The sequence below is a fragment of the Gymnoscopelus microlampas genome (genome assembly GCF_963454915.1).
Source record: "Gymnoscopelus microlampas genome assembly, chromosome: 11".
Classification (NCBI taxonomy): domain Eukaryota; kingdom Metazoa; phylum Chordata; class Actinopteri; order Myctophiformes; family Myctophidae; genus Gymnoscopelus; species Gymnoscopelus microlampas.
The window spans coordinates 8,393,528-8,417,485 of NC_139948.1; the positions used below are offsets into that span (position 1 = coordinate 8,393,528).

Below are 23,958 nucleotides of genomic sequence, written 5' to 3' on the forward strand. Positions count from 1 at the left end.
AATAAATAAATAAATATAGCACCCTCTGTAACCACAATAATTAATTCTGTGACCGCACGCGTACAGTATGTGCGCATGCACGTGCCGTGCGTGAGGGAATAATTATGGTATACCGTCTGAAAAGACCTAGACAACAGCACTGCACCTATCTGTAATCACAAACAGGGTGCCAGTTGAGCTGTTCCGAACAATCTATCAAAGTGCAGTAACTAAGAAAGTAAATTCAACCGATGAATGGGTTTAAAGGTGTTTCAACTGGTCAGCCAAATGAGTTATCGGCATATATGTGTGATATTACACTAATTGTATATCTGTTCTTGAAGTAGGGCAGTTCTTGAGGTAGGCTTTGTAGGTCAGGTGTGAAGAGCCAAGTGTTGCTTCAGGCCGGTACAACATCGAAGGCAGGCTAAATGTAAATGCCTGCCTATGAGTTGGTTGCGCGTGCAACACTGTGGACACCTCTCTGCTGCCGTCTCGCTCCAGGTACCTCTCTGCTGCATATATGAAGACTTGTTGTTTAAGCTGGCTGTTCCTCACAGAAAGTAGAAAGGCATTATTGCACATAAACAAAACGTAAAACAATCCAAAAAAAAAATACAATACAAAGCATGCACAAAATTAATTACTATTCAAGAAAATAAATCTAAATAATGCACTATACAAGTAATTCAACAAAAAAAAATGATACCCCTCAGTCTACCCTGTCGAATGTGTGTGTGTGTGTGTGTGTGTGTGTGTGTGTGTGTGTGTGTGTGTGTGTGTGTGTGTGTGTGTGTGTGTGTGTGCGTGCGTGCGTGTGTGTGTGTGTGTGTGTGTGTGGGGGCGGCAGGTTTGTGGTGTGTCAAAACTCCTCCCCTACCAGAGTCAGCAGAGAGAAATCAGGAAACAGAAACGTACACCCTTCACTGAAGACACAGACAGAGACAGGCGATAAGATTCACCCTCAGGTCAAAAACAACTTCCAGTGAGGGAGGACAGGCTGTCTTTCCACAGCTACAGGAGGGGATACTGACCCAGACCACTGGAACCTGCTGTTGACGAATGGACTGTAACAAGAACCAGGATTCAAAGTGAAAGTAAACTCGAACATTCTACAAGAGTGTAACTGAATGGCTCATTTCTTGTCTTGAACTGAGTGTTTGTAGCTTCGCTCAGAGACTAAATGGATTCCATGTTTTCTCTCTCAGAAGAGGATTTTTCCTGTCCTGTGTGTCATGACATCTTTAAAGATCCAGTTCTCCTGTTATGTTGCCACAGCTTCTGTAAAGCCTGTCTGCAGGAATGGTGGAGAGAGAAGGAAATACATGAATGTCCAGTTTGTACTAAGACACATTCAATGGAACCACCCTCAAACCTGGCTCTGAAGAACCTGTGTGAGGCGTTCATACAACAGAGACATCAGAGAATTTCAACAGGGTCTGAGGTTCTCTGCAGTCTGCATGCTGAGAAACTCAAACTGTTTTGTAAGGAATGTCAACAGCCTATATGTGTTGTGTGTCTTCATTCAGAAAAACACACCAACCACAGTTTTAGACCCCTAGATGAAGCTGCACTGGATCACAAGGAGGAAGTCCAGAAATCACTGAAGGCCTTACAGGAAAAACTGGAGGTCTTTAATAAAGTTAAAACAAACTATGATCAAACAGAAGAACACATTAAGTTCCATGCTCAGCACACAGAGACGCAGATGAAGGGACAGTTTCAGAAGCTTCATCGGTTTCTACAAGAGGAAGAGGAGGCCAGGATTACTGCTCTGAGGGAGGAAGAGCAGCAGAAGAGTCATATGATGAAGGAGAAGATTGAGGGTCTGAACAGAGACATATCAACCCTTTCAAACACAATCAGTGCCATAGAGGAGGATCTGAGAGCTGAACACATCTCATTCCTGCAGTACTACAAAACCACAATGAAAAGAGTCCAATTCACACTGCAGGACCCACAGCCAGTCTCAGAAGCTCTGATAGAAGTGACCAAACACCTGGACAACCTGACCTTCAGAATCTGGGACAAGATGAAGGACATTGTCTCCTACACTCCTGTCATTCTGGACCCCAACACTGCCCATCCATGTCTGATCCTGTCTGATGATCTGACCAGTGTGAGATGGGGAAAAAGACAGCAGCTTCCTGACAACCCAGAGAGGTTTGAGAGCAAGTGCCGTGTCCTGGGTTCTGAGGGCTTTAACTCAGGGACTCACAGTTGGGATGTTGAGGTTGGAGACAATATAAACTGGAGACTAGGTGTGTCAACAGAGTCTCACCAGAGGAGGGGAAACAGAGAGGGTCAACTCTGGAGCATATATTTCTTTGAAGGTAAATACAGAGCACAATCCTCACCAGGGTTTAACACTGATCTCTCAGTGAAGCAGAACCCCCAGAGGATCAGAGTCCAGCTGGACTGGAATGAAGGAAAGCTGTCATTCTCTGATCCTGACACTAACACACACATACACACCTTCACACACACTTTCACTGAGGCACTCTTTCCATTCATTGGTACTGTTCATACTGAGCCTCTTAATGTGTTGCCATGGAAGATCAATGTAACTCTGGAACAACATAGTTAGACATGATGATGATGATGATGATGATGATGATGATGATGATAAAATATGGAGTATTTAAAGGGTAATAGTAATGTATTATAGTATCTATTGTGTTGTTCTCAAGGACAGTCAGCATGTACCAGCATCTCCTAAAGCAACACTCTGACCTGTGATGTCATTGATGTCATGTTATGACATCAAGATATGACCATATCTACTGTCTATAATCGATTATCAGTAATTATGAAGTCACAGACCACTAGTGTCCATTATCTTATTACATTTTCATGTAATATCAGTATTAGTAGTAATGCTAACAATGATAACATTTCTATTACTAGAAAATGTGCTCCTCGGAGCACAAGTCTCCGCCAGCAGACTTGTGTTGGGAATGTTGGGAATGTTCTAATTCTTATGTTCTAATTCTTACAAAAAATAGAACATGTTACTGTGTCATAGTAACACGACACACTGTCTGTATAAGTGTCCTATCCGTCCTGTCTGTGTAAGTGTCCTATCCGTCCTGTCTGTGTAAGTGTCCTATCCGTCCTGTCTGTGTAAGTGTCCTATCCGTCCTGTCTGTGTAAGTGTCCTATCCGTCTGTCGGAAAGGCGACATGTAACCACTAAATGTTAGCTTGGCTGATGGCACTGATGTCACTTCGGAACGCGCACCGCAGCGCTCCGAAGTGACACATCTATTTATAGGCCGCTATACGTCATGCGTCTCACTAGCCAATCAGAGCACACTCTTTCAACGTATTGTCACGTGTCACGTGAGGCTTGACCAATGTTAGCTTGGCCGAGGGGGGACGGGGGGACGGAAAGTGAAAACATAGTCTCCTGGCGGAGACAACAATAACTAGAAAGTACTGTTCCTGAAGAAACAGTGTGGGATCGCTAAGAATGTTGATAATATCACACTAGAAAGTACTGTTCCTGATTAATTCTGTCTTACCTATTTATATTACACTAGAGTTTCGGGGGGCTACGCCCCCCTCAACCCCAGCCGCGCACGGGGCCCAGCGTGGCCGTGTGTATATTGGGGGACCCAAATCGCCGGAGTGAAACTGGGGAAAAGTTTTTTTGAAAAAGGAAAAAATTTGAAGAAATAATATTTGTTATGTTTCAGGGGGTCCACAGGGGGTCCGCGGACCCCCTGATGGTCCACTGACCCCCTGTGGAGTGTTGGGACGCGCGGGGACACCCCTGGAACATTGCGGACCATTTCGGTGTTTTTTTTTTTTTCATGAAGGTGGTTGCTTGTTTCTGGCGCAGGCTGTGCAAACCTGGCAACCCAGCGCATGCTGCCGCACGTTTAAGTGGCGTAGCGTCATGAGGGTCAGTGGGGCCGTGGCTCGGTCAGTGAAGACCCTGTAGTGCGGATGATATGTGGCATAGAGGGGCAGATTGTAAATCCACAGAGGAAACATCCGTGGGCTACCATTGGTTCAGCGATGTGTGCGGTCGCCCTGCGGACCCTCCTCCTCCACCAATGTGCAGTATTGAGAGCCCTGACGTCACAACAATTGGAGCGATGGGCACTGCACTGTGGTTGGTTAGGGTACAGCTAGGGCCCAGGTAGAACCCAGTTAAAGCCTGCATGGGCAAACCCAGTTAGGACCCGCCTTGGTCCCACATAAACATGGCTAGTTGGGGCCCACCTAAGGGCCAGGTAGAAGCTACTTATAGCCTGCATGGGCATCGCAGTTGGGACTGAAGTGGATGCCGCTGACATTGCTGACATGGGGTCCATATGGTTTAGCCCACCTTGAAACCATATGGGAACTACGCTGGCATGCTGGCTGTAATGCAAACGCTGCATCATACCTGCAGTGTGTAGTTTGATGTTGTGTGTGTAGCAGATATACCTGCAGTGTGTAGATCAATGTCCATAGGAAAGTCAATGCCCAGCAGTGTTTTTTTTCCCCAGCAGAGTTTCTAGTGTCTCTGTGTCTCTCTGGAAGAGGTTGCACATGAACTCTGCAGCCGCACTGAGGCGCTCCAAGGCAAACACTCTGACATTAAGCTGCTTCACACAACAAACATCAGCACCACGCTGCAGTTTGTCCAAAAGACACAATATCTCCTCTCCCACCGACGTCATGTGTTCATTTATCGACAGCCGTACAGACTCCTTTTGACACATTTTACGTCGTTTATCCAGCTCTCACTGACTCTCCACATCGGGCTGTTATTTTCCTGCGATCAAGTCAACGATGTGAGAGATTAGCTATCACAGACGGACGGACAGGGGGTGAAACATAGTCTTGCGCCATGCCTTTCGGCCTGGCGGAGACAATAAAAAACCGAAAGTAAAGGAAATGGCCATTTCTGCAACAGAAGTAGTCAATAAACTATGCTATGAAAACATGGGCCACATTGGCAAAGAATGTAAGAAAGAGGCAATCATGTAGGAAATAGCTGATCTCCAAGCTTACAAAGCCTGTCAACGTGAGGCGTTTCGAGCTTGTAGATCGGCTATTTTCACAATATTTACTTGTGGAACGGAGTCAAACAGAATGGGGGGGGCCCAGATCAAGTACGTGTATTTGGGGGGGGGGCGGCGTGAAAGGGTTGATAGACACTGCTCTAATCGGAGCGAAATTATCTGAAATTACTACATGACCATAATGCAGCCTAACATGCCTTGCACGGGGCGGTCCTGCCATTACGTTAGTTACTGTAGTTGCTGTGGAGCTAAATAGTTCTCCAGAAGACACACACAAACATACACCATCTACAATGGACGAACTGAGCAGCAATATAGACATTCACCACACGAACGTGCATTGTTGACAAAGTGATTGCACAGCCGCTGCAGGCATGACAACCAGGTTAGCGTTAGCGACATGGCAGCTATCACAGCGCCCTGTCCGTCGTGCTGCAACTGCCTGTGATGGCTACAGCAGTAACAGCAAGCTGTCTGCGATGCCATTGTCTGGAGACTGCTGTTAGCGTGACACGACCAATGAGAGTGAGCGCTGTAGTTGTTGCTAAGATACGGTGGCGTCTCTGGCCCATAGCTTGTAGATCTCTCACACATGATTGGCGTAGGCTGCGTTGCCAGGTCTGACTTTGTGTCTAAGCAATGCGCGGCTTATTTTTGCGCGCCTTTGGGCTCGTTTGCATTGTGCGCACGGCAGCGCTTGTTTAGCGTACGTCAGCGCGACGTGGCAACGGACGTGGCAACGTGAAAGGTGATTGGCTGGTGAAAAGAAACACCCGACGTTACACCAGAAATGGTGCCTGGAGAAAATGGTGACCAAAAAAAAAGTTTTGAAAAAAAGGAAAAAAAACCCGCAGCGGCTGGCTGCTGTTGTGGTGATGAGGGCGTGCGCACGGTAAACGGTACGAAGCGGGCTCCCCTTCCGTTTTGTCCGACATTTGGTGAGTAGAATTAATTATGTTGCGCGGTGGAAACGGTGTAGTGAGCAGTGAGATGTCCCCTACGCGAGGCGTAAATTCAGCGCGGCCGGCGTGGCGAGTCAGTAGGCGACATGTGGTCTGGCGGTGCGTTGTTTAGTCGATAACAGAGCTGTGGGGTGTCACCACCGAGGGTGCGGAAGTTGCTCGCCATTTATATAGTTAGATATTGTGATGTCAGGTGAAGCTTGACCAATCCGAAAACGGACGGGCAGGGGTCAAAAAACGCGGGGAATAATAATAATAATAAATAGTGAAGATAACAATAGTGTGATCGCTAAATAATGAAGATAACAATTAAATTGTGGGATCGCTTTAATTATGTTAATGGTAATGGTTATTATTATAATATTAGGGGTTTGAAATCAACAGTATGTTGAGGAGTTAGTGTGCTTTATTATAAAATGTACCAGACTATGACGTTGTACTCCTACGTTTCATCATAAAATGTAGAATCAACACTTTGGATTAATCTCAAAAGGTTTTACTGAACAAATGTATACGTGTTTTTTTCCTCTTTTATTTTCTTTTGGGTCTAAATGTTAATTTATACTTTGTCACATGACCCTTTTTATAACGTCACTTGACTAAACAATGTGCTTTAAAGCAAAAATGGTTAGCTGATATATTCAGCTGAGACTAGTCATTTTCTTCCATGGGGAAAAAGGGGTGATTTTGCCCCCCCCACACACACACACACACACACACACACACACAAAAAAAGTAAATGCATCTGTTTGTTTTGACATTTATGTTGTTGTTTTTGTTATTTTTCATGTCTTGTCAAAAGCATGCCAATTTCAAAGATTGTCTGTCTATTATTTCTTGGGGTGGGCTTTACAGGGTTAACTGTACAGCAGGTCCTAGCTTCCATGACTTTGTAGTTGTAAAATAGGATACTTTGTTGATGTAATGCTCCATGGTTTGTATTGCATCTGATTTGCATCTGATTTTAGAGTGGGAATTCAAGCTCTGATATAGCTTTGCATTTGAAGCCACATCCAAGCATTGACCTACTTCAAATGCAAAGCTATCAAAGCTATCATGTAGTCACTAGAACCTTAGAAATACATTGAAATAACAACAGGGGAACATTTACATTGATATCAATGGATCTAGACAGTACAAACATCTAATCATTGAATCCTACTGGTGTCAGTTTAAGGCTGCAGGACATATTGACAACATTCTATGACCTATCACAGAAATATGATCCCTGTCTGCTGAATTTTAATTGTGTCATATCACATTATAATATCATTTAAAGATGTTTTATTATGTAAAATAGGTTTTATTATGTCATCATGACTGGAATAAAATATGGTGTATCTGCTCTGCCAATGACAATGTCAGAATACACTGTTTTTATTATGTAATTAAAGTAATTAAAGATTGAAATGTGATATTTAGAGCAAATATTTCGTCGAAATTGAGAAATGTACACGCCTTTGTGATTTAGTCTATCTATATGAAACAACCTGAACTACAATGATAATCAGCCAGATGTTGTGTAGTGGCTACTGGCTACTGTAAGTGAAAAGTAAAGGGTATAAGAGGAAACATAATGTTGTGAAGGACAGACACTGTATTGTTGCATACCACAATGCAAACTAAAAAGGTTTCTGTTCGGAAAAGAAATTAACCAAACCAATGGACCCTTCGCTAAGCCCCACCCACTCCACTCTGTGACTGGTGGTGCGGAGTTAGTCACACCCAGGCCTGGCAGCGCCTGGCAAACTTTGCTTCTCACCCATTGACTTGCATGTTAAATGACGGCTTTTCCCCTTAAAAATAATCGATCATTTCAGCAGCAAGAGCTTCAAAATCTCTTCTAAATCTAGTCAACAAGGCCTGCAGTAGGCTATGCACCGGACAAATGTGCATATTATTATTTCAATGAACTAAAAACACGGGAAATGTTAGAGGGAGTAATAGCCATGGATACACGACGGTCGACTGTCTCGACCGTCATGGATGAACTTCAACCTGGTGTTTGCACTTTCTCCATTTACGGCCCGTACATCTACAGAAACGGTCATATTTCAAATATAACGTGCTTATCCCATGGCCACGGATGTTACATTTATGTACGGGTTCTCAAAAGTACCCGTATCATCCGTATTGTTCAATAAAAAGCATTTTAATCTGATCGGTGGCCATTTTCTCCATATGCGTTCACCTAAGCGACCCTATCGGTTGGTAGGTGTATTGCACTCTGATACATTATAACTATGAGAAAATGGCCACCGATCGGATTAAAATGCTTTTTATTGAACAACACAGAATATACGGGTACTTTTGAGAGTCCCGTGCATAATTTTAACATCCGTGGCCATAGCATAAGCAATTTATATTTGAAATCTGAACGTTTATATAGATGTACGGACCGTAAATGGAGAAAGTGCAAACACCAGGTTGAAGTTGATCCATGACGGTAACAGGAGTTTTCATGTACCGCAGGGTAAGACGGCTGTCAGTATAAATAGACGAACAAATGAATGAATATACTTTAACGTGCGGAATTCGAAACAGGCAGCGCTGGGATTCTGAATTGTGTTACGATTACGGTGATTAGTATCATTGACACCACCTGGGCGAGTGAGTCGTGTAATACTTTCCCAACGTTAAGCTGTGTTCAACAACACAGGCACAGCCATATAGCCTTCCAGTTTAAGCGCAGATTTCAGCTTGGGAAAAGAACCCTCCAGTTGTGGGTAAGTGGAATCTGTTGCTGGTTCATACAGTATTCACCATTGCGTTATCGTGGTATTCCTGTTCTTGCTATTATGTTGCAAATGATTGTGTGTGTGTGCGGGCGAAATAACATTGACAGCTATGGAGCTATGGAGCATTGACACAGCTCCATAGAGCTGTGTTCCGTCAGCAGAAATAACGGAGCAGAAATAAGACTTCCGGTTGACGATCCCTTCAGAATAAGAGTACCCTCTAGAGTAAAAAGAAACCATTGAAAACCATTGAAAAACGGTTCATTTGCACATTAAAACTATTAATTAAGCATTTAAACAAAGCTATACAACACATATTATGTTTCTGTGTAACAAAAACGTTTTTTAAAAGATAAAAAATGTATCTAAATGGATAAATGTTGTTCAATGGAGTGCATAGCCTATAGAAATTGGACACTGGACCGGAGACGGACACGTGTGCCAACACTTGTGACATACTGACGCGTTCGGGGAGACCCCCTCTACAACGCCAAACTCTCCGCTAAGCGGCACAGGTGTAAAAAAAAGTGTGGCGGACCGTCCAGTGAGGTCAGAGGTCAGAAAAGTGCCGTTTACAGTACATAGCCTATACAAATTGGACACTGGACCGGAGACGGACATGTGTGCCAACACTTGTGACATACTCACGCGTTCGGGGAGACCCCCTCTACAACGCCACACTCTCCGCTAAGCGGCACAGGTGTAAAAAAAAGTGTGGCGGACCGTCCAGTGAGGTCAGAGGTCAGAAAAGTGCCGTTTACAGTACGTAGCCTATACCAATTGGACACTGGACCGGAGACGGACACGTGTGCCAACACTTGTGACATACTCACGCGTTCGGGGAGACCCCCTCTACAACGCCACACTCTCCGCTAATCAGCTATGGCAGGTGACGAAAGTTTGGCGAACAACGGTTGCTAAGCTGGCATTGGACAATCGCTTTTGGGGTGGGGTTTAGCGAAGGGTCCATTGAAAAGCCCTAAATGTTCTAAATTATATAGGAAAAGGTGTGGTTTTGTTTAAAAAATATATACACATGTTGTGACTTGTGATCAATACATTTTTTTTTTTTACATCTTGTCAAGGCTTTATAAGCACCCCAGTTTCAAAGAATAGAATGGTCTGCCTATTATTACTTGGGTTAGGGCTTTACAGGGTTAACTATAGGTTCCATGACTTTGTAGTTGTAAAATAGGATACTTTGTTGATGTAATGCTCCATGGTTTTCATTGCATCTAATTTGTATCTGGTTTTAGAGTGGGAATTCAAGCTCTGAAATCCATTCACAATAGTTGTGTTTGTAAAGCCTATGGTCAATTGTGTATTGTTACAATGAATTGATAGCTTTGCATTTGAAGCCAAATCCAAGCATTGACAATAGTGTATAGTCACTGTCATGTCCTATTATGTTTTAATACATAATCAATCACCATAATGATTGATATAAAAACATATTGAGGGCTGGTTCAAGCTCTAAAATCATTTCTCTATGTCTATGACAATGATTCAATTTGTTTTAAGTTTTGAAAGTTAAAGCCCTCTGTATGACAGTTTTTGCATACTGTAAATAGTTTTTAAGAGGTAGACCATTTCAATCTATTACTGTAGAATAGTTCATACTGTATTATAATAATAATAATAATAATAATAATAATAATAATAATAATAATAATAATAATAATAATAATATGTAATAATAATAATGCAGTCCACACGCACTGCATTATTTGGGGAGCAGTTGGGGGTCAAGTGTCTTGCTCAGGTACACTTCAACACATTGCTGGGGCCTGGAATTGAACCTGGGACCTCTGGGTTCCAAGGCGGGCTCTCTAATCATTCAATGGCCGCACCTTGTGCCGCGCAGGCTTTGAATGATGCAGGTTGGTTGGTGTGTGTGTGTGTGTGTGTGTGTGTGTGTGTGTGTGTGTGTGTGTGTGTGTGTGTGTGTGTGTGTGTGTGTGTGTGTGTGTGTGTGTGTGTGTGTGTGTGTGTGTATTGGCAAAATGTATTGGCAGCCACGATGCTCAGACTGGTCTGGTGGCGGATTACTTTTATCTATCATACGATCTCTTCAGCATCAATACGTCATCATTCTTAACTATAAAAGAAGGGTCTCAAACTCAGACTGCATTGAACCTTCTACTGGAGCTGAACATACACACAACACACTTAGACGTCCTTTAATCTGAACAACAAGCTACAACTCAAAGACTTCAAGATGATACTTGTTGTTGCAGTTCTGTTTCTGGCAGTAACAGTCCACTCTGCTCCTCGTTGTGATCTCAACCTGGCTCTGGACTGTGCCGACATCTACAACAATGTCTCCGCACAGAGTGGTGTGTACAACTTCTACCCCACTACTGCTCCTGTCAAGGTCTACTGTGACATGGACACAGATGGAGGGAAGTGGACAGTCATCCAGAGAAGAGTGGACGGCACTGTGAACTTCTAGAGACCCTGGGCTCAGTACCAAGCTGGGTTTGGAGACGCATCAGGCGAGTACTGGCTGGGACTGGAGAACATGCATCTCCTTACCAAGGACAAAAAGTATCATCTGAGGGTGGACATGGAAGACTTTGAGGGAAACACAGCGTTTGCCTCTTACTCCTCTTTCTCTGTGGGTTCTGAGGCTGATGGCTACAAGCTGCAGGTTGCTGGCTTCAAGAATGGGGGAGCAGGAGACTCACTGACCTATCACAATGGAATGAAATTCTCAACCTTTGACAAAGATCAGGACACGTCGGCCAAGAACAGAGCAAGTGATTTTTACGGTGCATTTTGGTACAGGACCGGTCACCATGCTAACATCAATGGTCTTTACCTCTGGGAAAAGACGGCTCATCATGCAACAGGTGTAATCTGGTACCACTGGAAGAGTCATTATTACTCCCTGAAGGCTGTAGCGATGAAGATCAGACGTCTTACTTAAACATGTTTAGGTTTGCATGCATATATTTTAGAAAAGCACAGCCTTGGTATAAAAGGCATGATGCAATATTTACTCTTTTTCATGGTTTTAATTTGGGTTTTTTCTCTCTTTGGGACTCTGTTAGATATCTGTATTGTATCACATATTATTACAGTGGTGACCTGTCAGGACTTTTAAATTAATACATAATCCAAGATGTTGTAAACATCGTCATGAATAAAGAGATGCATGCAAAGACGAGGCAAGGTGTATTGTGTAATGCTTTACTTAAAAGTCGGGTCTATAATTCATTATAATCACATGTACAATGCATTATAAGTTTATATGAAACATAACAACTTATAACAAGGTTTATTATGAAGTATTTCAGTGTTGGTCAAATTACATTATTATGCTTAGAAGAACAGCACATTATAACTACCATACTTTTGTATTGTAGCTTGTTTTATAAGTATATAGAGGGTCTAAGTGTTTAGAGTGTATGTTATGCAGAGAGAATCCTTTACAGAATAAACTTAGTGTTACAAATATGCACAGGGCAGTGGTGGGAAAAGTACTCAAATGTTTTACTTAAGTAAAAGTATACTGCAATTAGAAGTACTCAGTTACAAGTAAAAGTCTGGGATTCAAAATTTACTTGAGTAAAAGTACAAAGTATTGGTGTCAAAATGTATAGTAAAAGTACTAAAATATTTGAAAATAGTCTATGTATAAAATAGGGCTAAAGTGGTTAATGTATGTTTTATAATGTATTCATTTATATCTGCAAAGTAACTAGTAACTAAAGTTTTCAAATAATTGTAGTGGAGTAAAAGTACAATATTTGCCTCTAGATGTAGTGGAGTAGAAGTAAAAGTACTGAAAATGGGAAATACTCCAGTGAAGTAAAAAATCCTCAAAAGTATACAGCTACTTCATTCCTATTGTGGGAATGATTTTTAGTTTATTGTAATAATGTTTTACTTAATGTCATATCATGAATATACATATTTGCCATGTTTAATTACTAGAAGAACCACATCAGAACAGCAATACTATCAGTGAGTGACAATATCTAAAGAGTGTCGTCATTCCCTGTTGTAGCAGAGACATCTGAGGGAGAATCTGAGTACATCCACACATCAACCCTAGCTCACTTAAAGATCCCAGTACGGATATAATTGTTCAGTAAATGAAAAATATATATAACATTTCGTAGTCTATGTATGTGGTCTATAATTTGTGTCCCAGCTCAAATGTATCGTCACATCACAGGGTTACAGATGGTACAAGTGGGTGAAATTACTTGTTGCACAAACCCCATCATTGTAGTTTTAAGAAAGCTGTAAAGATTTATGGAAAGGAAGAAACAGAAGAACAAACAAAAATATACATACGGTGCATTACATACATATAAGGTGTGTGGTGGATAAATTGCAGTGGTATCAATCAGTTAGATGTAATGACAGATAATATACATAAGGTGCATGGATTAAGGAAAAAATATAATAAAATTAGTCATTTAAAAGTAGCATATTATAAAAACATGTCATAGTATTTAGTCATAATAGTCATATATGGTCTCTGTCGGGTGGAAACCTCATAATGTCCAAAACTAACTTTTCAGGATTCAAATTCAAAAGCATCAAAAGTAGCAGATCTTTGATGTTGAGTTCTGCATATGGGTCACAAAACATCCGGGTCCCTGACAGATCTACAAGCTCAGCTTGTGCATCTGCTACTTTTGATATTTTTCTTTGACGCTATAGTATGATCAAGTAGGGGTTAATTTACAAAATAACACAAAATGTTAGAATCTGCAGATAAGAGTTATCTGCCCGACAACAGCGATATAAAAGTACCACGAATCAGTGGTGGAAGTGCTTTTTTTTTACTTAAGTAAAAGTAGCAATTCCACTATATAAAAATACTCTGTTACAGGTAGAATTTACTTGAGTAAAAGTAGAAAAGTATTGGTATCAAAACTTACTTAAGGTATCAAAGTATAACACACACACACACACACACACACACACACACACACACACACACACACACACACACACAGATAGGTCAGATGGTAGAACTATATATTTAAACCCTTTATATTTAGTTGACCTGTGTCCCCCTGGGCTCTATGGTAGAACCTTTTTTAAATTATTAATAGTTTTTTTTTTTAATTATTTCAGTCCTAGCTGTACTGGACATCTCTGTCATTGACTGTATGGTGAGTCCATCACTGATTGTTGTGTCCAACTGGTTTCTCTCTAGACGGTCAACACCACATTTAAAACCTGTTGAAAATCACTGGTCAAGACTGAAAGAACACTGACCAAGGTATCCCTGCATATCAGTATTGTGCTGCTTATGAGTGCTTGTGCATATTGCATATTAGCCTGAGATCAGGACAGGGTACTCAGTAGTGACCAGCAGGTCAACACTCAGCAGTTTATAGAATTCTTATGTGTTTATACTGTATCTGTGAACATAGTAGAAATGCACTGACAATGACTTTCTCCGGCCACCAGGTAGAAGCATTGTGCAGCAGCCAGTCGGCTAAGCAGACAGCAGACCGAAATTATCTTTACACATGACAATTTCCCAGCCTAATATCACCACAATGCAAATGAAATACGTTTTTTTTTTTTTTAACACATATTCATACCAAAAACAAATACTAGGCCTACTTTATTCAACCTTATTGGAGTGTGCGCTAGAAACCTGTTCATTTTTGATGATCGCCTTGCCTTGGCTCTTCAAATGCAATATTGTAAAGATTATATAAAGTTTAAACCGGAGGCAGAGACATGGCTTTATTATCCAACTGATTTAAATGAAATGTATTAATAACAACTGAGTCTGATTCTGTGCCTTGGAGGGCACGGCAACTTCAGCAAGCAGCCTCTGTGTCTGCCTGCTTCACTTCACTCTGCTGACTGCTGTTGTTGCAGCAGACTGGGGCCGGCCGGCCGGGGAGTTACTTTTTTTCGGGGACAGAAGCATCAGCAAACATTTTATTGTAAAACATGTGGCATCTTCAACTCGTTTTTTCATTTTTTTTTATTAAGCGTTTTTCTCCCTCTGCTTTTCAGCACCACCCTTACTTTTGTAACTTCGGTGGCATTGTGCCTTGACTCCTGTCTCTCTGCATTAGTGACTGAGATTTGAGTTTGAAGCCACTGAAACCAGCGCCCAGCGTGCTGTGAAAACACACAGGTAGGGGAGGGGTGGGGGATGTTCTTCCCGTGTCGAGCAAGTGATTATGATTGGGCCATCACGCACGCAAGCCCTCCCCGGCCCTCCCCCCTCTTCACCTCTTTCAATAGGCTGCTTCTGGAGTGTCAGCGGCCAGAGTGTCTTGCTGAGGGACACTTTGACACATTGCTGAGGCCTGGAATCGAATCTGGAATCGAATCTGGGACCTCCAGCTTGCTCTCTAACCATTCAGCTATGGCCAAGGACCCCTTAGTTGAGAACCAGGGACCCCTACTGCATATTGTATTATGTTGCAGATACATGTTTTTCATAGATTTCATAGATGGCTTCATAGACTTATTTGACAGCACTATGGCCAGTGTTGTGTCAATACATGTTTTTTTTTTTGTTGTTGTCTCTTTTATTAATATGAGTGTTTTTTCACACGTTTAACCACTTAAACCCTCAATACTTAGTGACTTGACCTGTGGCTCTGTACTTGGCCTGCTCTTTTTTCTACACCAAACGTCTTTGCAGAAAATAGCTGATATGTGAGCCCAGCACCCAGTGGCGTCCCCAGGAATTACATTTAGGGCAGGCAGGATTTTTTTTGTTGCACCATATAAATATTGATATTAAAAAAATACAAATAGCACAATTGTTGGCACAAATTAGAGCACAATGAGCACTAAAGAATGAGACAATGTTTGGTCGATTTGGAGACAAAAACTGGGGGGTGCTGGGCTCAGCAAAGCTCAAAACCATATAAATATTGATATAAAAAAAAAATACCAGCATAAATACAAAAATGTACGGCACAATGCAGCACAAATCCAACACTAAAGAATGACACATTTTGTATTCATATTTTATCATATGGGGTGCTAACTTCACTGAGGTCCAGTACAAACATGATCATTTTGCGCGTCACAACCTGAAAAGTATGAGAACCCCTGCGCAATACTGTATGCAGTGGTATGTTGGGGGGGTAAAGAAGGAAGAAAACCGAACTATGATGTTGGAGGTTGCGTGACAAGGAAACTAATACATTTGCAGAAAAAAATCCCCTCTCTCTCTATCTTTTTCAACATCAAGTTAAATATCTAGTCTGGGCGTTCATGCTCTCATTGTTGGTTGATAAAGTCATGCTATTGTAGAAACCTTTCTTGCTCGGTACATACAACACTCAGGTTAGTGTCGAAGTGTCCTTGACACGTCACTGAACCCCTAACTGCTCCCGCTGTGCATGGTGTCTTGCATGGTTTCCTCCACCGCCGGAGTGTGAATGTGTGAATGTAACGCACATTGTGAAGCAATGCCGCACCAAACCAGCATTCTAAAATCCGTTGCTTCTTATTATTGCGACGTGTTGTGAGCGGGTAGATTATTGTCTCCGCCAGGCCGAAAGGCATGGCCGAGACTATGTTTTGCACCCTGTCCGTCCGTCCGTGTGAGTGTGTGTCCGTCGCGCCCTCCGTCTGTGATCAGCTAATCTCCGGCACTGTTGGCTTGATCGCAGTGAAACTGTGCACACACACACACACCCTGGATGCCAATTCAGAACCTCTGCCCAAAGTTTTTATATGGGCCTCTTATAGCGCCACCAGGAGGCCGCTTTTTGCTAAACACATTTTTTGACAGTACTCCTACAGATTGTATCCAAACATCAAGTACATAGTATATCTATAGTCATTACACGAAACTGGTCTTTCAGATTTTACATATTCCATCCTGATTAACTAATGGACTCCAAAATGTGCAGGAGTGCTCCGTTTTGAACAAAATGCCTCAAATCATGAACACAGCATGCAATTTCCGTGAAATTGTGCACACACGTTGTCACTAGGCCGAGGAAGAAATGTCACTTGAACATTTTCAAATCAGCCTCATGGTGGCGCTATAACAGGTTTGTTGTTTTGCACCGATCTGTGTAAAACTTTGTATGTGCACTCCTTAGAGAACCAGAAAAAACCTTTGCCCTGCATTTTTCACTGCCTTTTATAGCGCCACCAGGAGGCCGACTTCTGTAAAACAGATTTTTGGATATTACTCCTATAGATTTTATCCAAATTTCATGCAAATCGGTACACATGATCCTATAGTCATGTGATCGAGACAGTTTGATCTGTTTGATTTTTCATATTCCATCCTGATTGGCTAAGATTGACATCTAAAGTTTGCAGGAGTGGTCCGTTTTGAACAAAATGCCGCAAATCATGAACCCAGCGTCCGATTGCGGTGAATCTTTGCACCACATTCCCACTACGTTGAGGAACAAATGCCACCCTTTCTACATTGCCCTATTATAGCGCCACCAGGAGGCCGATGTTTTTTTAATATTACTCCTGAAAATGTTGTCCAAACATCACGCATATCGGTATTATATCTTTAGTCAAGTGATCAAGACGGATTCGTCCGATCCGTCTGATTTTTCACATTCCAGCCTGATTTGCCAATTCCCAACATTTCTGGCCCACACTAACCTACCTGACCTGGCGGAGGCCTGTGCTCCGAGGATAACATTTTCTAGTTGTAGCTATTATTGTTGATCACAGACAATAGCAGATGCAAGCACTGTGAGCTATGGATCGTTCTAGAGCAGGGCTACACAACTTAAGATGGCTCAGGGGCCACTCAGCAAAATACCAAAAAGTCCAAGGGCCGATTCGATTTTGTAACACACTACACATTGTTATTGTTATAAGAAAATGGACATTTTTACATCATATTCTTTTCACTGTACCTGTTTATTTTGTGTGTATGTCCAGTGGCGTCAGCAAAAGCTAAGGTACGGCAAGGTTAGGGATGCCAACTCCCAGAGATTGAAACAAGGGACACCTATCCTGGGCACGCGGCAAAGCAACAATTCTGTGGCCAAGATCCTTGGTGATCCATGGTGGCTTTTATTGTGTGAGTTCAAATGAAACAGAAGAATCAAGTACTCAAACATATTTATTGGTTAATTGTGTGTGTGTGAGAGAGAGAGAGAGAGAGAGAGAGAGAGAGAGAGAGAGAGAGAGAGAGAGAGAGAGAGAGAGAGAGAGAGAGAGAGAGAGAGAGAGAGAGAGAGAGAGAGAGAGAGAGAGAGAGAGAGAGAGAGAGAGAGAGAGAGAACCAAAGGAAGTAAAGTAAAGTTAAATGTAATGCTTATCTTTGTCTTCTGGTTTAATCAAAGATATCCTGATAACCAGTATCTAGTCAGACTGGAGGCAGCATACTTTTAACTATCATACTATCTCTTTAGTTTCAATACGTCATCATTCTTAACTATAAATGAAGGTTCTCTCAAACTCAGACTGCATTGAGCTGGAGCTGAACATACACTCAACACACTCAGACGTCCTTTGATCTGAACTACAAGGTGCAACTTAAAGACTTCAAGATGATACTTGTTGTTATAGTTCTGTTTCTGGCTGTAACAGTCCACTCTGCTCCTCGTTGTGATCTCAACCTGGTTCTGGACTGTGACAACATCTACAACAACGTCTCCACACAGAGTCATTGAGACTGAGACTTGAAGCCGATTCTACAAATGTCTTCTAAATCCCAACAGTATTCTGAAAAAACATATGTTTCTATATCAGTGGTGCTCAAACTTTTTCATGTTGAGGACCCCCAAAATGATATGTATTTGCCGACCCCCATCTCAAAATATTTAGTTCCAGGGACCCCCAGAAATCAAAGATTCAAGTTAAAAATGTTCGCTTTAAAACAATATATTTGAATAGCCAAAGTGTAAAATAACTAGAAGTTGAACGTCTAGCGTGACGCGTCGTTCACTTTGCAGTGCCACCTTACAGGCACCTCACAGTGTGAGAGAGAGTTTTGTGCTCTCCTAAATCCACGGCAGGCTTTGAAAGTACCCACTTCAGAAAGAGGTGACGTGCATCACCTCTCCAATGACCAAAACCCACTATGGAAGCCGTCGAACTGGTGCGATCTGACGGCATCCTAGAATTTATAGGTAGGATGGGATGTCATGCGTGATGTCATGCTGTCGTGAGATTACGTCACACTGGCGTTGTGTCCATATTCGGGACGACCGTCTCATCGTGATGTCAGATTACGTCACACTGGCGTGATGTCAGATTACGTCACACTGGCTACATACAACGTTACAGACAACCGACATGGCGCAGGATTCAAATTGTGTATATATATAGATGCTTTTTAGTGACACAGATGCGTTCCAGATCTTAATGGCTTTCGCTGAAAGTAGCAGATCGATCGAAATAGCCGAACTACAACCTCCGCTGTGAGCTTGTATTACGGCTATTTTCACAACGTTTGACTCTTTCTTACGTAATATTTGACAATTTGGCCAATTTGGTATCAAACAGGTCTTAACAGTCATTACATTGTAACTCTAGAGATATCCAGATACCCTGTATACACTTACACTGTATGTTGAATGCAATAGCAAAAATACATGACAAAAGTCAATAGTAAACTAGAAGATAAAGAAAAATAGCACGTACTGGTATTATATAGATAATATGAATATGGATGTAAATAGTATGTGCATGTGCGCACTCTGTGTGCAATAATATATGATGTACATGTATGCATATGGTTGTGTGTGCAGTCTTGATATTCAAAGTGTCATGTGTCAGTTTGTGTGGTATGTGTTTAAACATGGAGGCATGTTTATCTCTAACCATTCAACTATGGCTGCACCTTGTGCCGTGCATGTTTTGAATGATGTGTGTGTGTGTGTGTGTGTGTGTGTGTGTGTGTGTGTGTGTGTGTGTGTGTGTGTGTGTGTGTGTGTGTGTGTGTGTGTGTGTGTGTGTGTGTGTGTGTGTGTGTGTGTGTGTGTGTGTGTGTGTGTGTGCGTGCGTGCGTGCGTGCGTGCGTGCGTGCGTGCGTGCGTGCGTGCGTGCGTGCGTGCGCAGGCATTACAGTACTCAAGTACATTTACTCTACTGTCCACGACTGATTCTTGAACTGATGTTAACTGGTGGGAAATAGAAGGAAATTGGCACAGATAAATAAGTTACACCTGCAGGTTCTCAGAAGGAAATGAATGGTGAAGAAATGACAAAGAAAAAACTGATACAGACAGAGTTAGGGGTTAGTACGGGGTCACACGTGCGTACATGCATGCCTGTGTGTGTGTGTGTGTGTGTGTGTGTGTGTGTGTGTGTGTGTGTGTGTGTGTGTGTGTGTGTGTGTGTACAAATGCCTTCTGAATCAGTATAGTTCTCAAACGTGTTCGTGCCAAAGACCCCCAAAATTATATGTATTTGGACGTGGACCCCCCATATGATTTTGTTTTTGTGCCAGGGACCCCAAGAAGAGAAGATTTGTGTTATATATATCAATATATATCAAAATTTCAAACATGTTAAATAATAGCAGATATAAAAGCTCACAGCGTGGCACGAAGTGACGCGCTGTGAGCTTGTATATCTGCTATTTTGTAATAGCCAACGATAAAATCGTTAAAATGACGCAGATGCTTATCCGGTTTTAACAAGTTAAAGGATGTTTTTCTTTTCACCAAGCTCATATTCAAAATATTATTTCACATAATACATAATGGTGCATAGCTTTATTACTGACAGACTGTTTAAACAGAATCCTAGACAGACGGTCATGCATTTTATGTTTATTCAGAACATATTTAATAATAATAATAATAATAATAATAAGTGTAATAATGATAATGATAATAATAAGGGTAATAATAATAATAATAATAATAATAATAATAATAATAATGCAGTCCACACACCTTTGTGGTATTTGTCAATGGATATTTTGGAAAACAGTATCTGTATTTAACCCATCCTTAGTGACAGGAGCAGTGGGCACTAGGGGGAAGTGTCTCGGGGAGCAGTTGGGGGTCAAGTGTCTTGCTCAGGGACACTTCGACACATTGCTGAGGCCTGGAATTGAACCTGGGACCTCTGGGTTCCAAGGCGGGCTCTCTAATCATTCAACTATGGCCGCACCTTGTGCAGCGCATGCTTTGAATGATGCGCTTGGTTGGTGTGTGTGTGTGTGTGTGAGTGAGAGTGCGCACGCACGCGCGCGCGCGTGCGTGCGTGTATTGCCAAAATGTATTGGCAGGCACACTGCTCGGACTGGTCTGGTGGCGGATTACTTTTAGCTATCGTACGATCTCTTCAGTATCAATACGTCACCATTCTTATCTATAAAAGAAGGTTCTCAAACTCAAACTGCATTAAACCTTCTACTGGAGCTGAACATACACTGAGCACACTCAGACGTCCTTTGATCTGAACAACAAGGTGCAACTTAGACTTCAAGATGATACTTGTTGTTTTAGTTCTGTTTCTGGCTGTAACAGTCCACTCTGCTCCTCGTTGTGTTCCCAGCCTGGTTCTGGACTGTGAGGAAATCTACAACAAAATCTCACCAATCACACAGTGTGTCAGTGGTGTGTACAGCATCTACCCCACCACTACTACACCTGTCAAGGTCTACTGTGACATGGACACAGATGGAGGGAAGTGGACATTCATCCAGAGAAGAGTGGACGGCACTGTGAACTTCTACAGACCCTGGGCAGAGTACCAGGCTGGGTTTGGAGACGCATCAGGCGAGTACTGGCTGGGACTGGAGAACATGCATCTCCTTACCAAGAACACAACGTATCAGCTGAGGGTGGACATGGAAGACTTTGAGGGAAACACAGCGTTTGCCTCTTACTCCTCTTTCTCTGTGGGTTCTGAGGCTGATGGCTACAAGCTGCAGGTTGCTGGCTTCAAGAATGGAGGAGCAGGAGACTCACTGACCTATAACAATGGAATGAAATTCTCAACCTTTGATAAAGATCAGGACACGTGGCCCAAGAACTGTGCAAGTCAGTATGTCGGTGCATTTTGGTTCAAAACCTGTCACTATGCTAATCCCAACGGTGCTTACCTTTGGGGAAAGACGCCTCACGCCTACACAGGTTTAGTCTGGTACCACTGGAAGGGTGATAAATACTCCCTGAAGGCTGTAGCGATGAAGATCAGACGTGTTCCTTAAACATGTCTAGGTTCACATGCATGCATTTTAGAAAAGCACAGCCGTGGTAGAAAAGGCATGATGCAATATTTACTCTTTTTCATGGTTTTAATTCCTGGGACTCTGTTTAATCCTAAACTCATACAATAGATATCTGTATTGTATCACATATTATTACAGTGGTGACCTGTCAGGGCTTTTAAATGAATACATAATCCAAGATGTTGTAAACATCGTCATGAATAAAGAGATGCATGCAAAGACAAAGCAAGGTGTATTGTGTAATGCTTTACTTAAAGGTTGGGTCTATAATTCATTATAATGATATTTGCAATGCATTATAAGGCTTCATAACACTCGTTATACATGTTTGTAATGATACATAACAACTTATAACAAGGTTTATGAAGTATTTTCCGTGTTGGTCAAATTACATTATTATGCTTAGAAGAACAGCATATTATAACTACCATACTTTTGTATTGTAGCTTGTTTTACTAAGTATATAGAGGGTCTAAGTGTTTAGAGTGTATGTTATGCAGAGAGACTCCTTTACAGAATAAACTTAGTGTTACAAATATGCACAGGGCAGTGGTGGGAAAAGTACTCAAATGTTTTACTTAAGTAAAAGTATACTGCAATTAGAAGTACTCAGTTACAAGTAAAAGTCTGGGATTCAAAATTTACTTGAGTAAAAGTACAAAAGTATTGGTGTCAAAATGTAAAGTAAAAGTACTAAAATATTTGAAAATAGTCTATGTATAAAATAGGGCTAAAGTGGTTAATGTATGTTTTATAATGTATTCATTTATATCTGCAAAGTAACTAGTAACTAAAGTTTTCAAATAATTGTAGTGGAGTAAAAGTACAATATTTGCCTCTAGATGTAGTGGAGTAGAAGTTAAAGAGCCCAGTTGTGGGTTCAAATCCACCGCCGTATATCCAGCTTTGTCCAGCGTCTCTCTATACGAACAGCATTGGTGTGTTCAGTAAAAAAAAAAAAAATGATGGTACAAGTGGGTGAAATGACTTGTTGCACAAACCCCATCATTGTAGTTTTAAGAAAGCTGTAAAGAGATATGGAAAGGAAGAAACAGAAAAACATACATAATAAATATACATACGGTGCATTACATACATATAAGGTGTGTGGTGGATACATTGCAGTGGTATCAAGCAGTTAGACGTAATGACAGATAATATACATAAGGTGCATGGATTAAGGGGGACGTTTTTTTAAATGAGGCATTTAAAAGTAGCAGATTATAAAAACATGTCATAGTACAGGGGTCGGCAACAGGCGGCCCGCGGGCCGAAATTGGCCCCCCAGAAATAATATCTGGCCCGTGAGATAATTTTGAAAAAAAAAAAAAAAAAAAAAATTTTTTTTTTTAGAAAAATATTTTTTGATTTTTTTTGGGGGGGGAGGGATTTTATTTTTATACAGTATCAGACCGATATCTATTATATCCAAATACAGAAAGATACAGTATGAATGATTTACTGAAAAGTGTTATAAAAAAAGTATTAAAAATTAATGTTAAAATAATTATAAATACTTATTTCATAGAACCTGAACCCACTTTTGAAATCATGCACTCATAAACACGATGCATTTTAAAGGATTTATAACATTTTATAGCTAGATTAGAGGAAAATGAAGAAGAAAAAAAAAATCACCAGAAAAATCGCCTGTGCTGATATTTAAACCGGAAAAAATGTTGATTTATATTGGTCAAACAGAACCGAATTAGACCCAAATTAGACCCGAATTAGACCGAGTTAGACCCGAATTAGACCCGAAAAATTTTGCGTGCTGCGCGCGCGTGCATGTTCGCGGGGAGGCCCGGCCCGCGATGGAATGTCTGGGAGTGATATTGGCCCTAGGCTTATCTCAGTTGCCTACCCCTGTCATAGTATTTAGTCATAATAGTCACATATCGTCTCTGTCGGGTGGAAACCTCATATGTCCAAAACTGATACTTTTCAGGATTTAGATTAAAAAATAACAAAACTTGTAGATCTGCTACTTTTGATGCTTTAGTGTGACGCTGTAGTATGATCATTTATGAAAAGCCGGCTCTGTGTTTTGATTTAAAAATGTTCAAAGTAAATATCTATACGTTCTTTGAGTGGCCCTGTCTCTGCCTAAGAGGACTGACCGTGGGTAGCTACTGA

At 41.6% G+C, this 23,958-nt stretch overlaps 2 protein-coding genes and 1 pseudogene across 3 annotated transcripts; all 3 read left to right on the plus strand.

The window, feature by feature from the left end:
• Positions 1–1,162: 1,162 nt before the first annotated feature.
• Positions 1,163–2,795, plus strand: LOC311054972 (nuclear factor 7, brain-like; the record flags this gene model as incomplete). Its single annotated transcript, XM_084071018.1, has 1 exon — positions 1,163–2,795. One exon carries the CDS (start codon positions 1,163–1,165, stop codon positions 2,564–2,566), a length of 1,404 nt encoding a protein of 467 aa, XP_083927144.1. The 3' UTR covers positions 2,567–2,795.
• An 8,043-nt stretch (positions 2,796–10,838) lies between these two features.
• LOC311054976 (microfibril-associated glycoprotein 4-like) lies at positions 10,839–11,835 on the plus strand (annotated as a pseudogene). The gene has a single exon. The product of its transcript is annotated as a microfibril-associated glycoprotein 4-like (transcript).
• A 9,170-nt stretch (positions 11,836–21,005) lies between these two features.
• Positions 21,006–22,372, plus strand: LOC311054975 (microfibril-associated glycoprotein 4-like). Its single transcript, XM_084071021.1, has one exon. The coding sequence runs from the start codon at positions 21,076–21,078 to the stop codon at positions 21,799–21,801; it is 726 nt and encodes a 241-aa protein (XP_083927147.1). The 5' UTR covers positions 21,006–21,075; the 3' UTR covers positions 21,802–22,372.
• Positions 22,373–23,958: the final 1,586 nt, after the last annotated feature.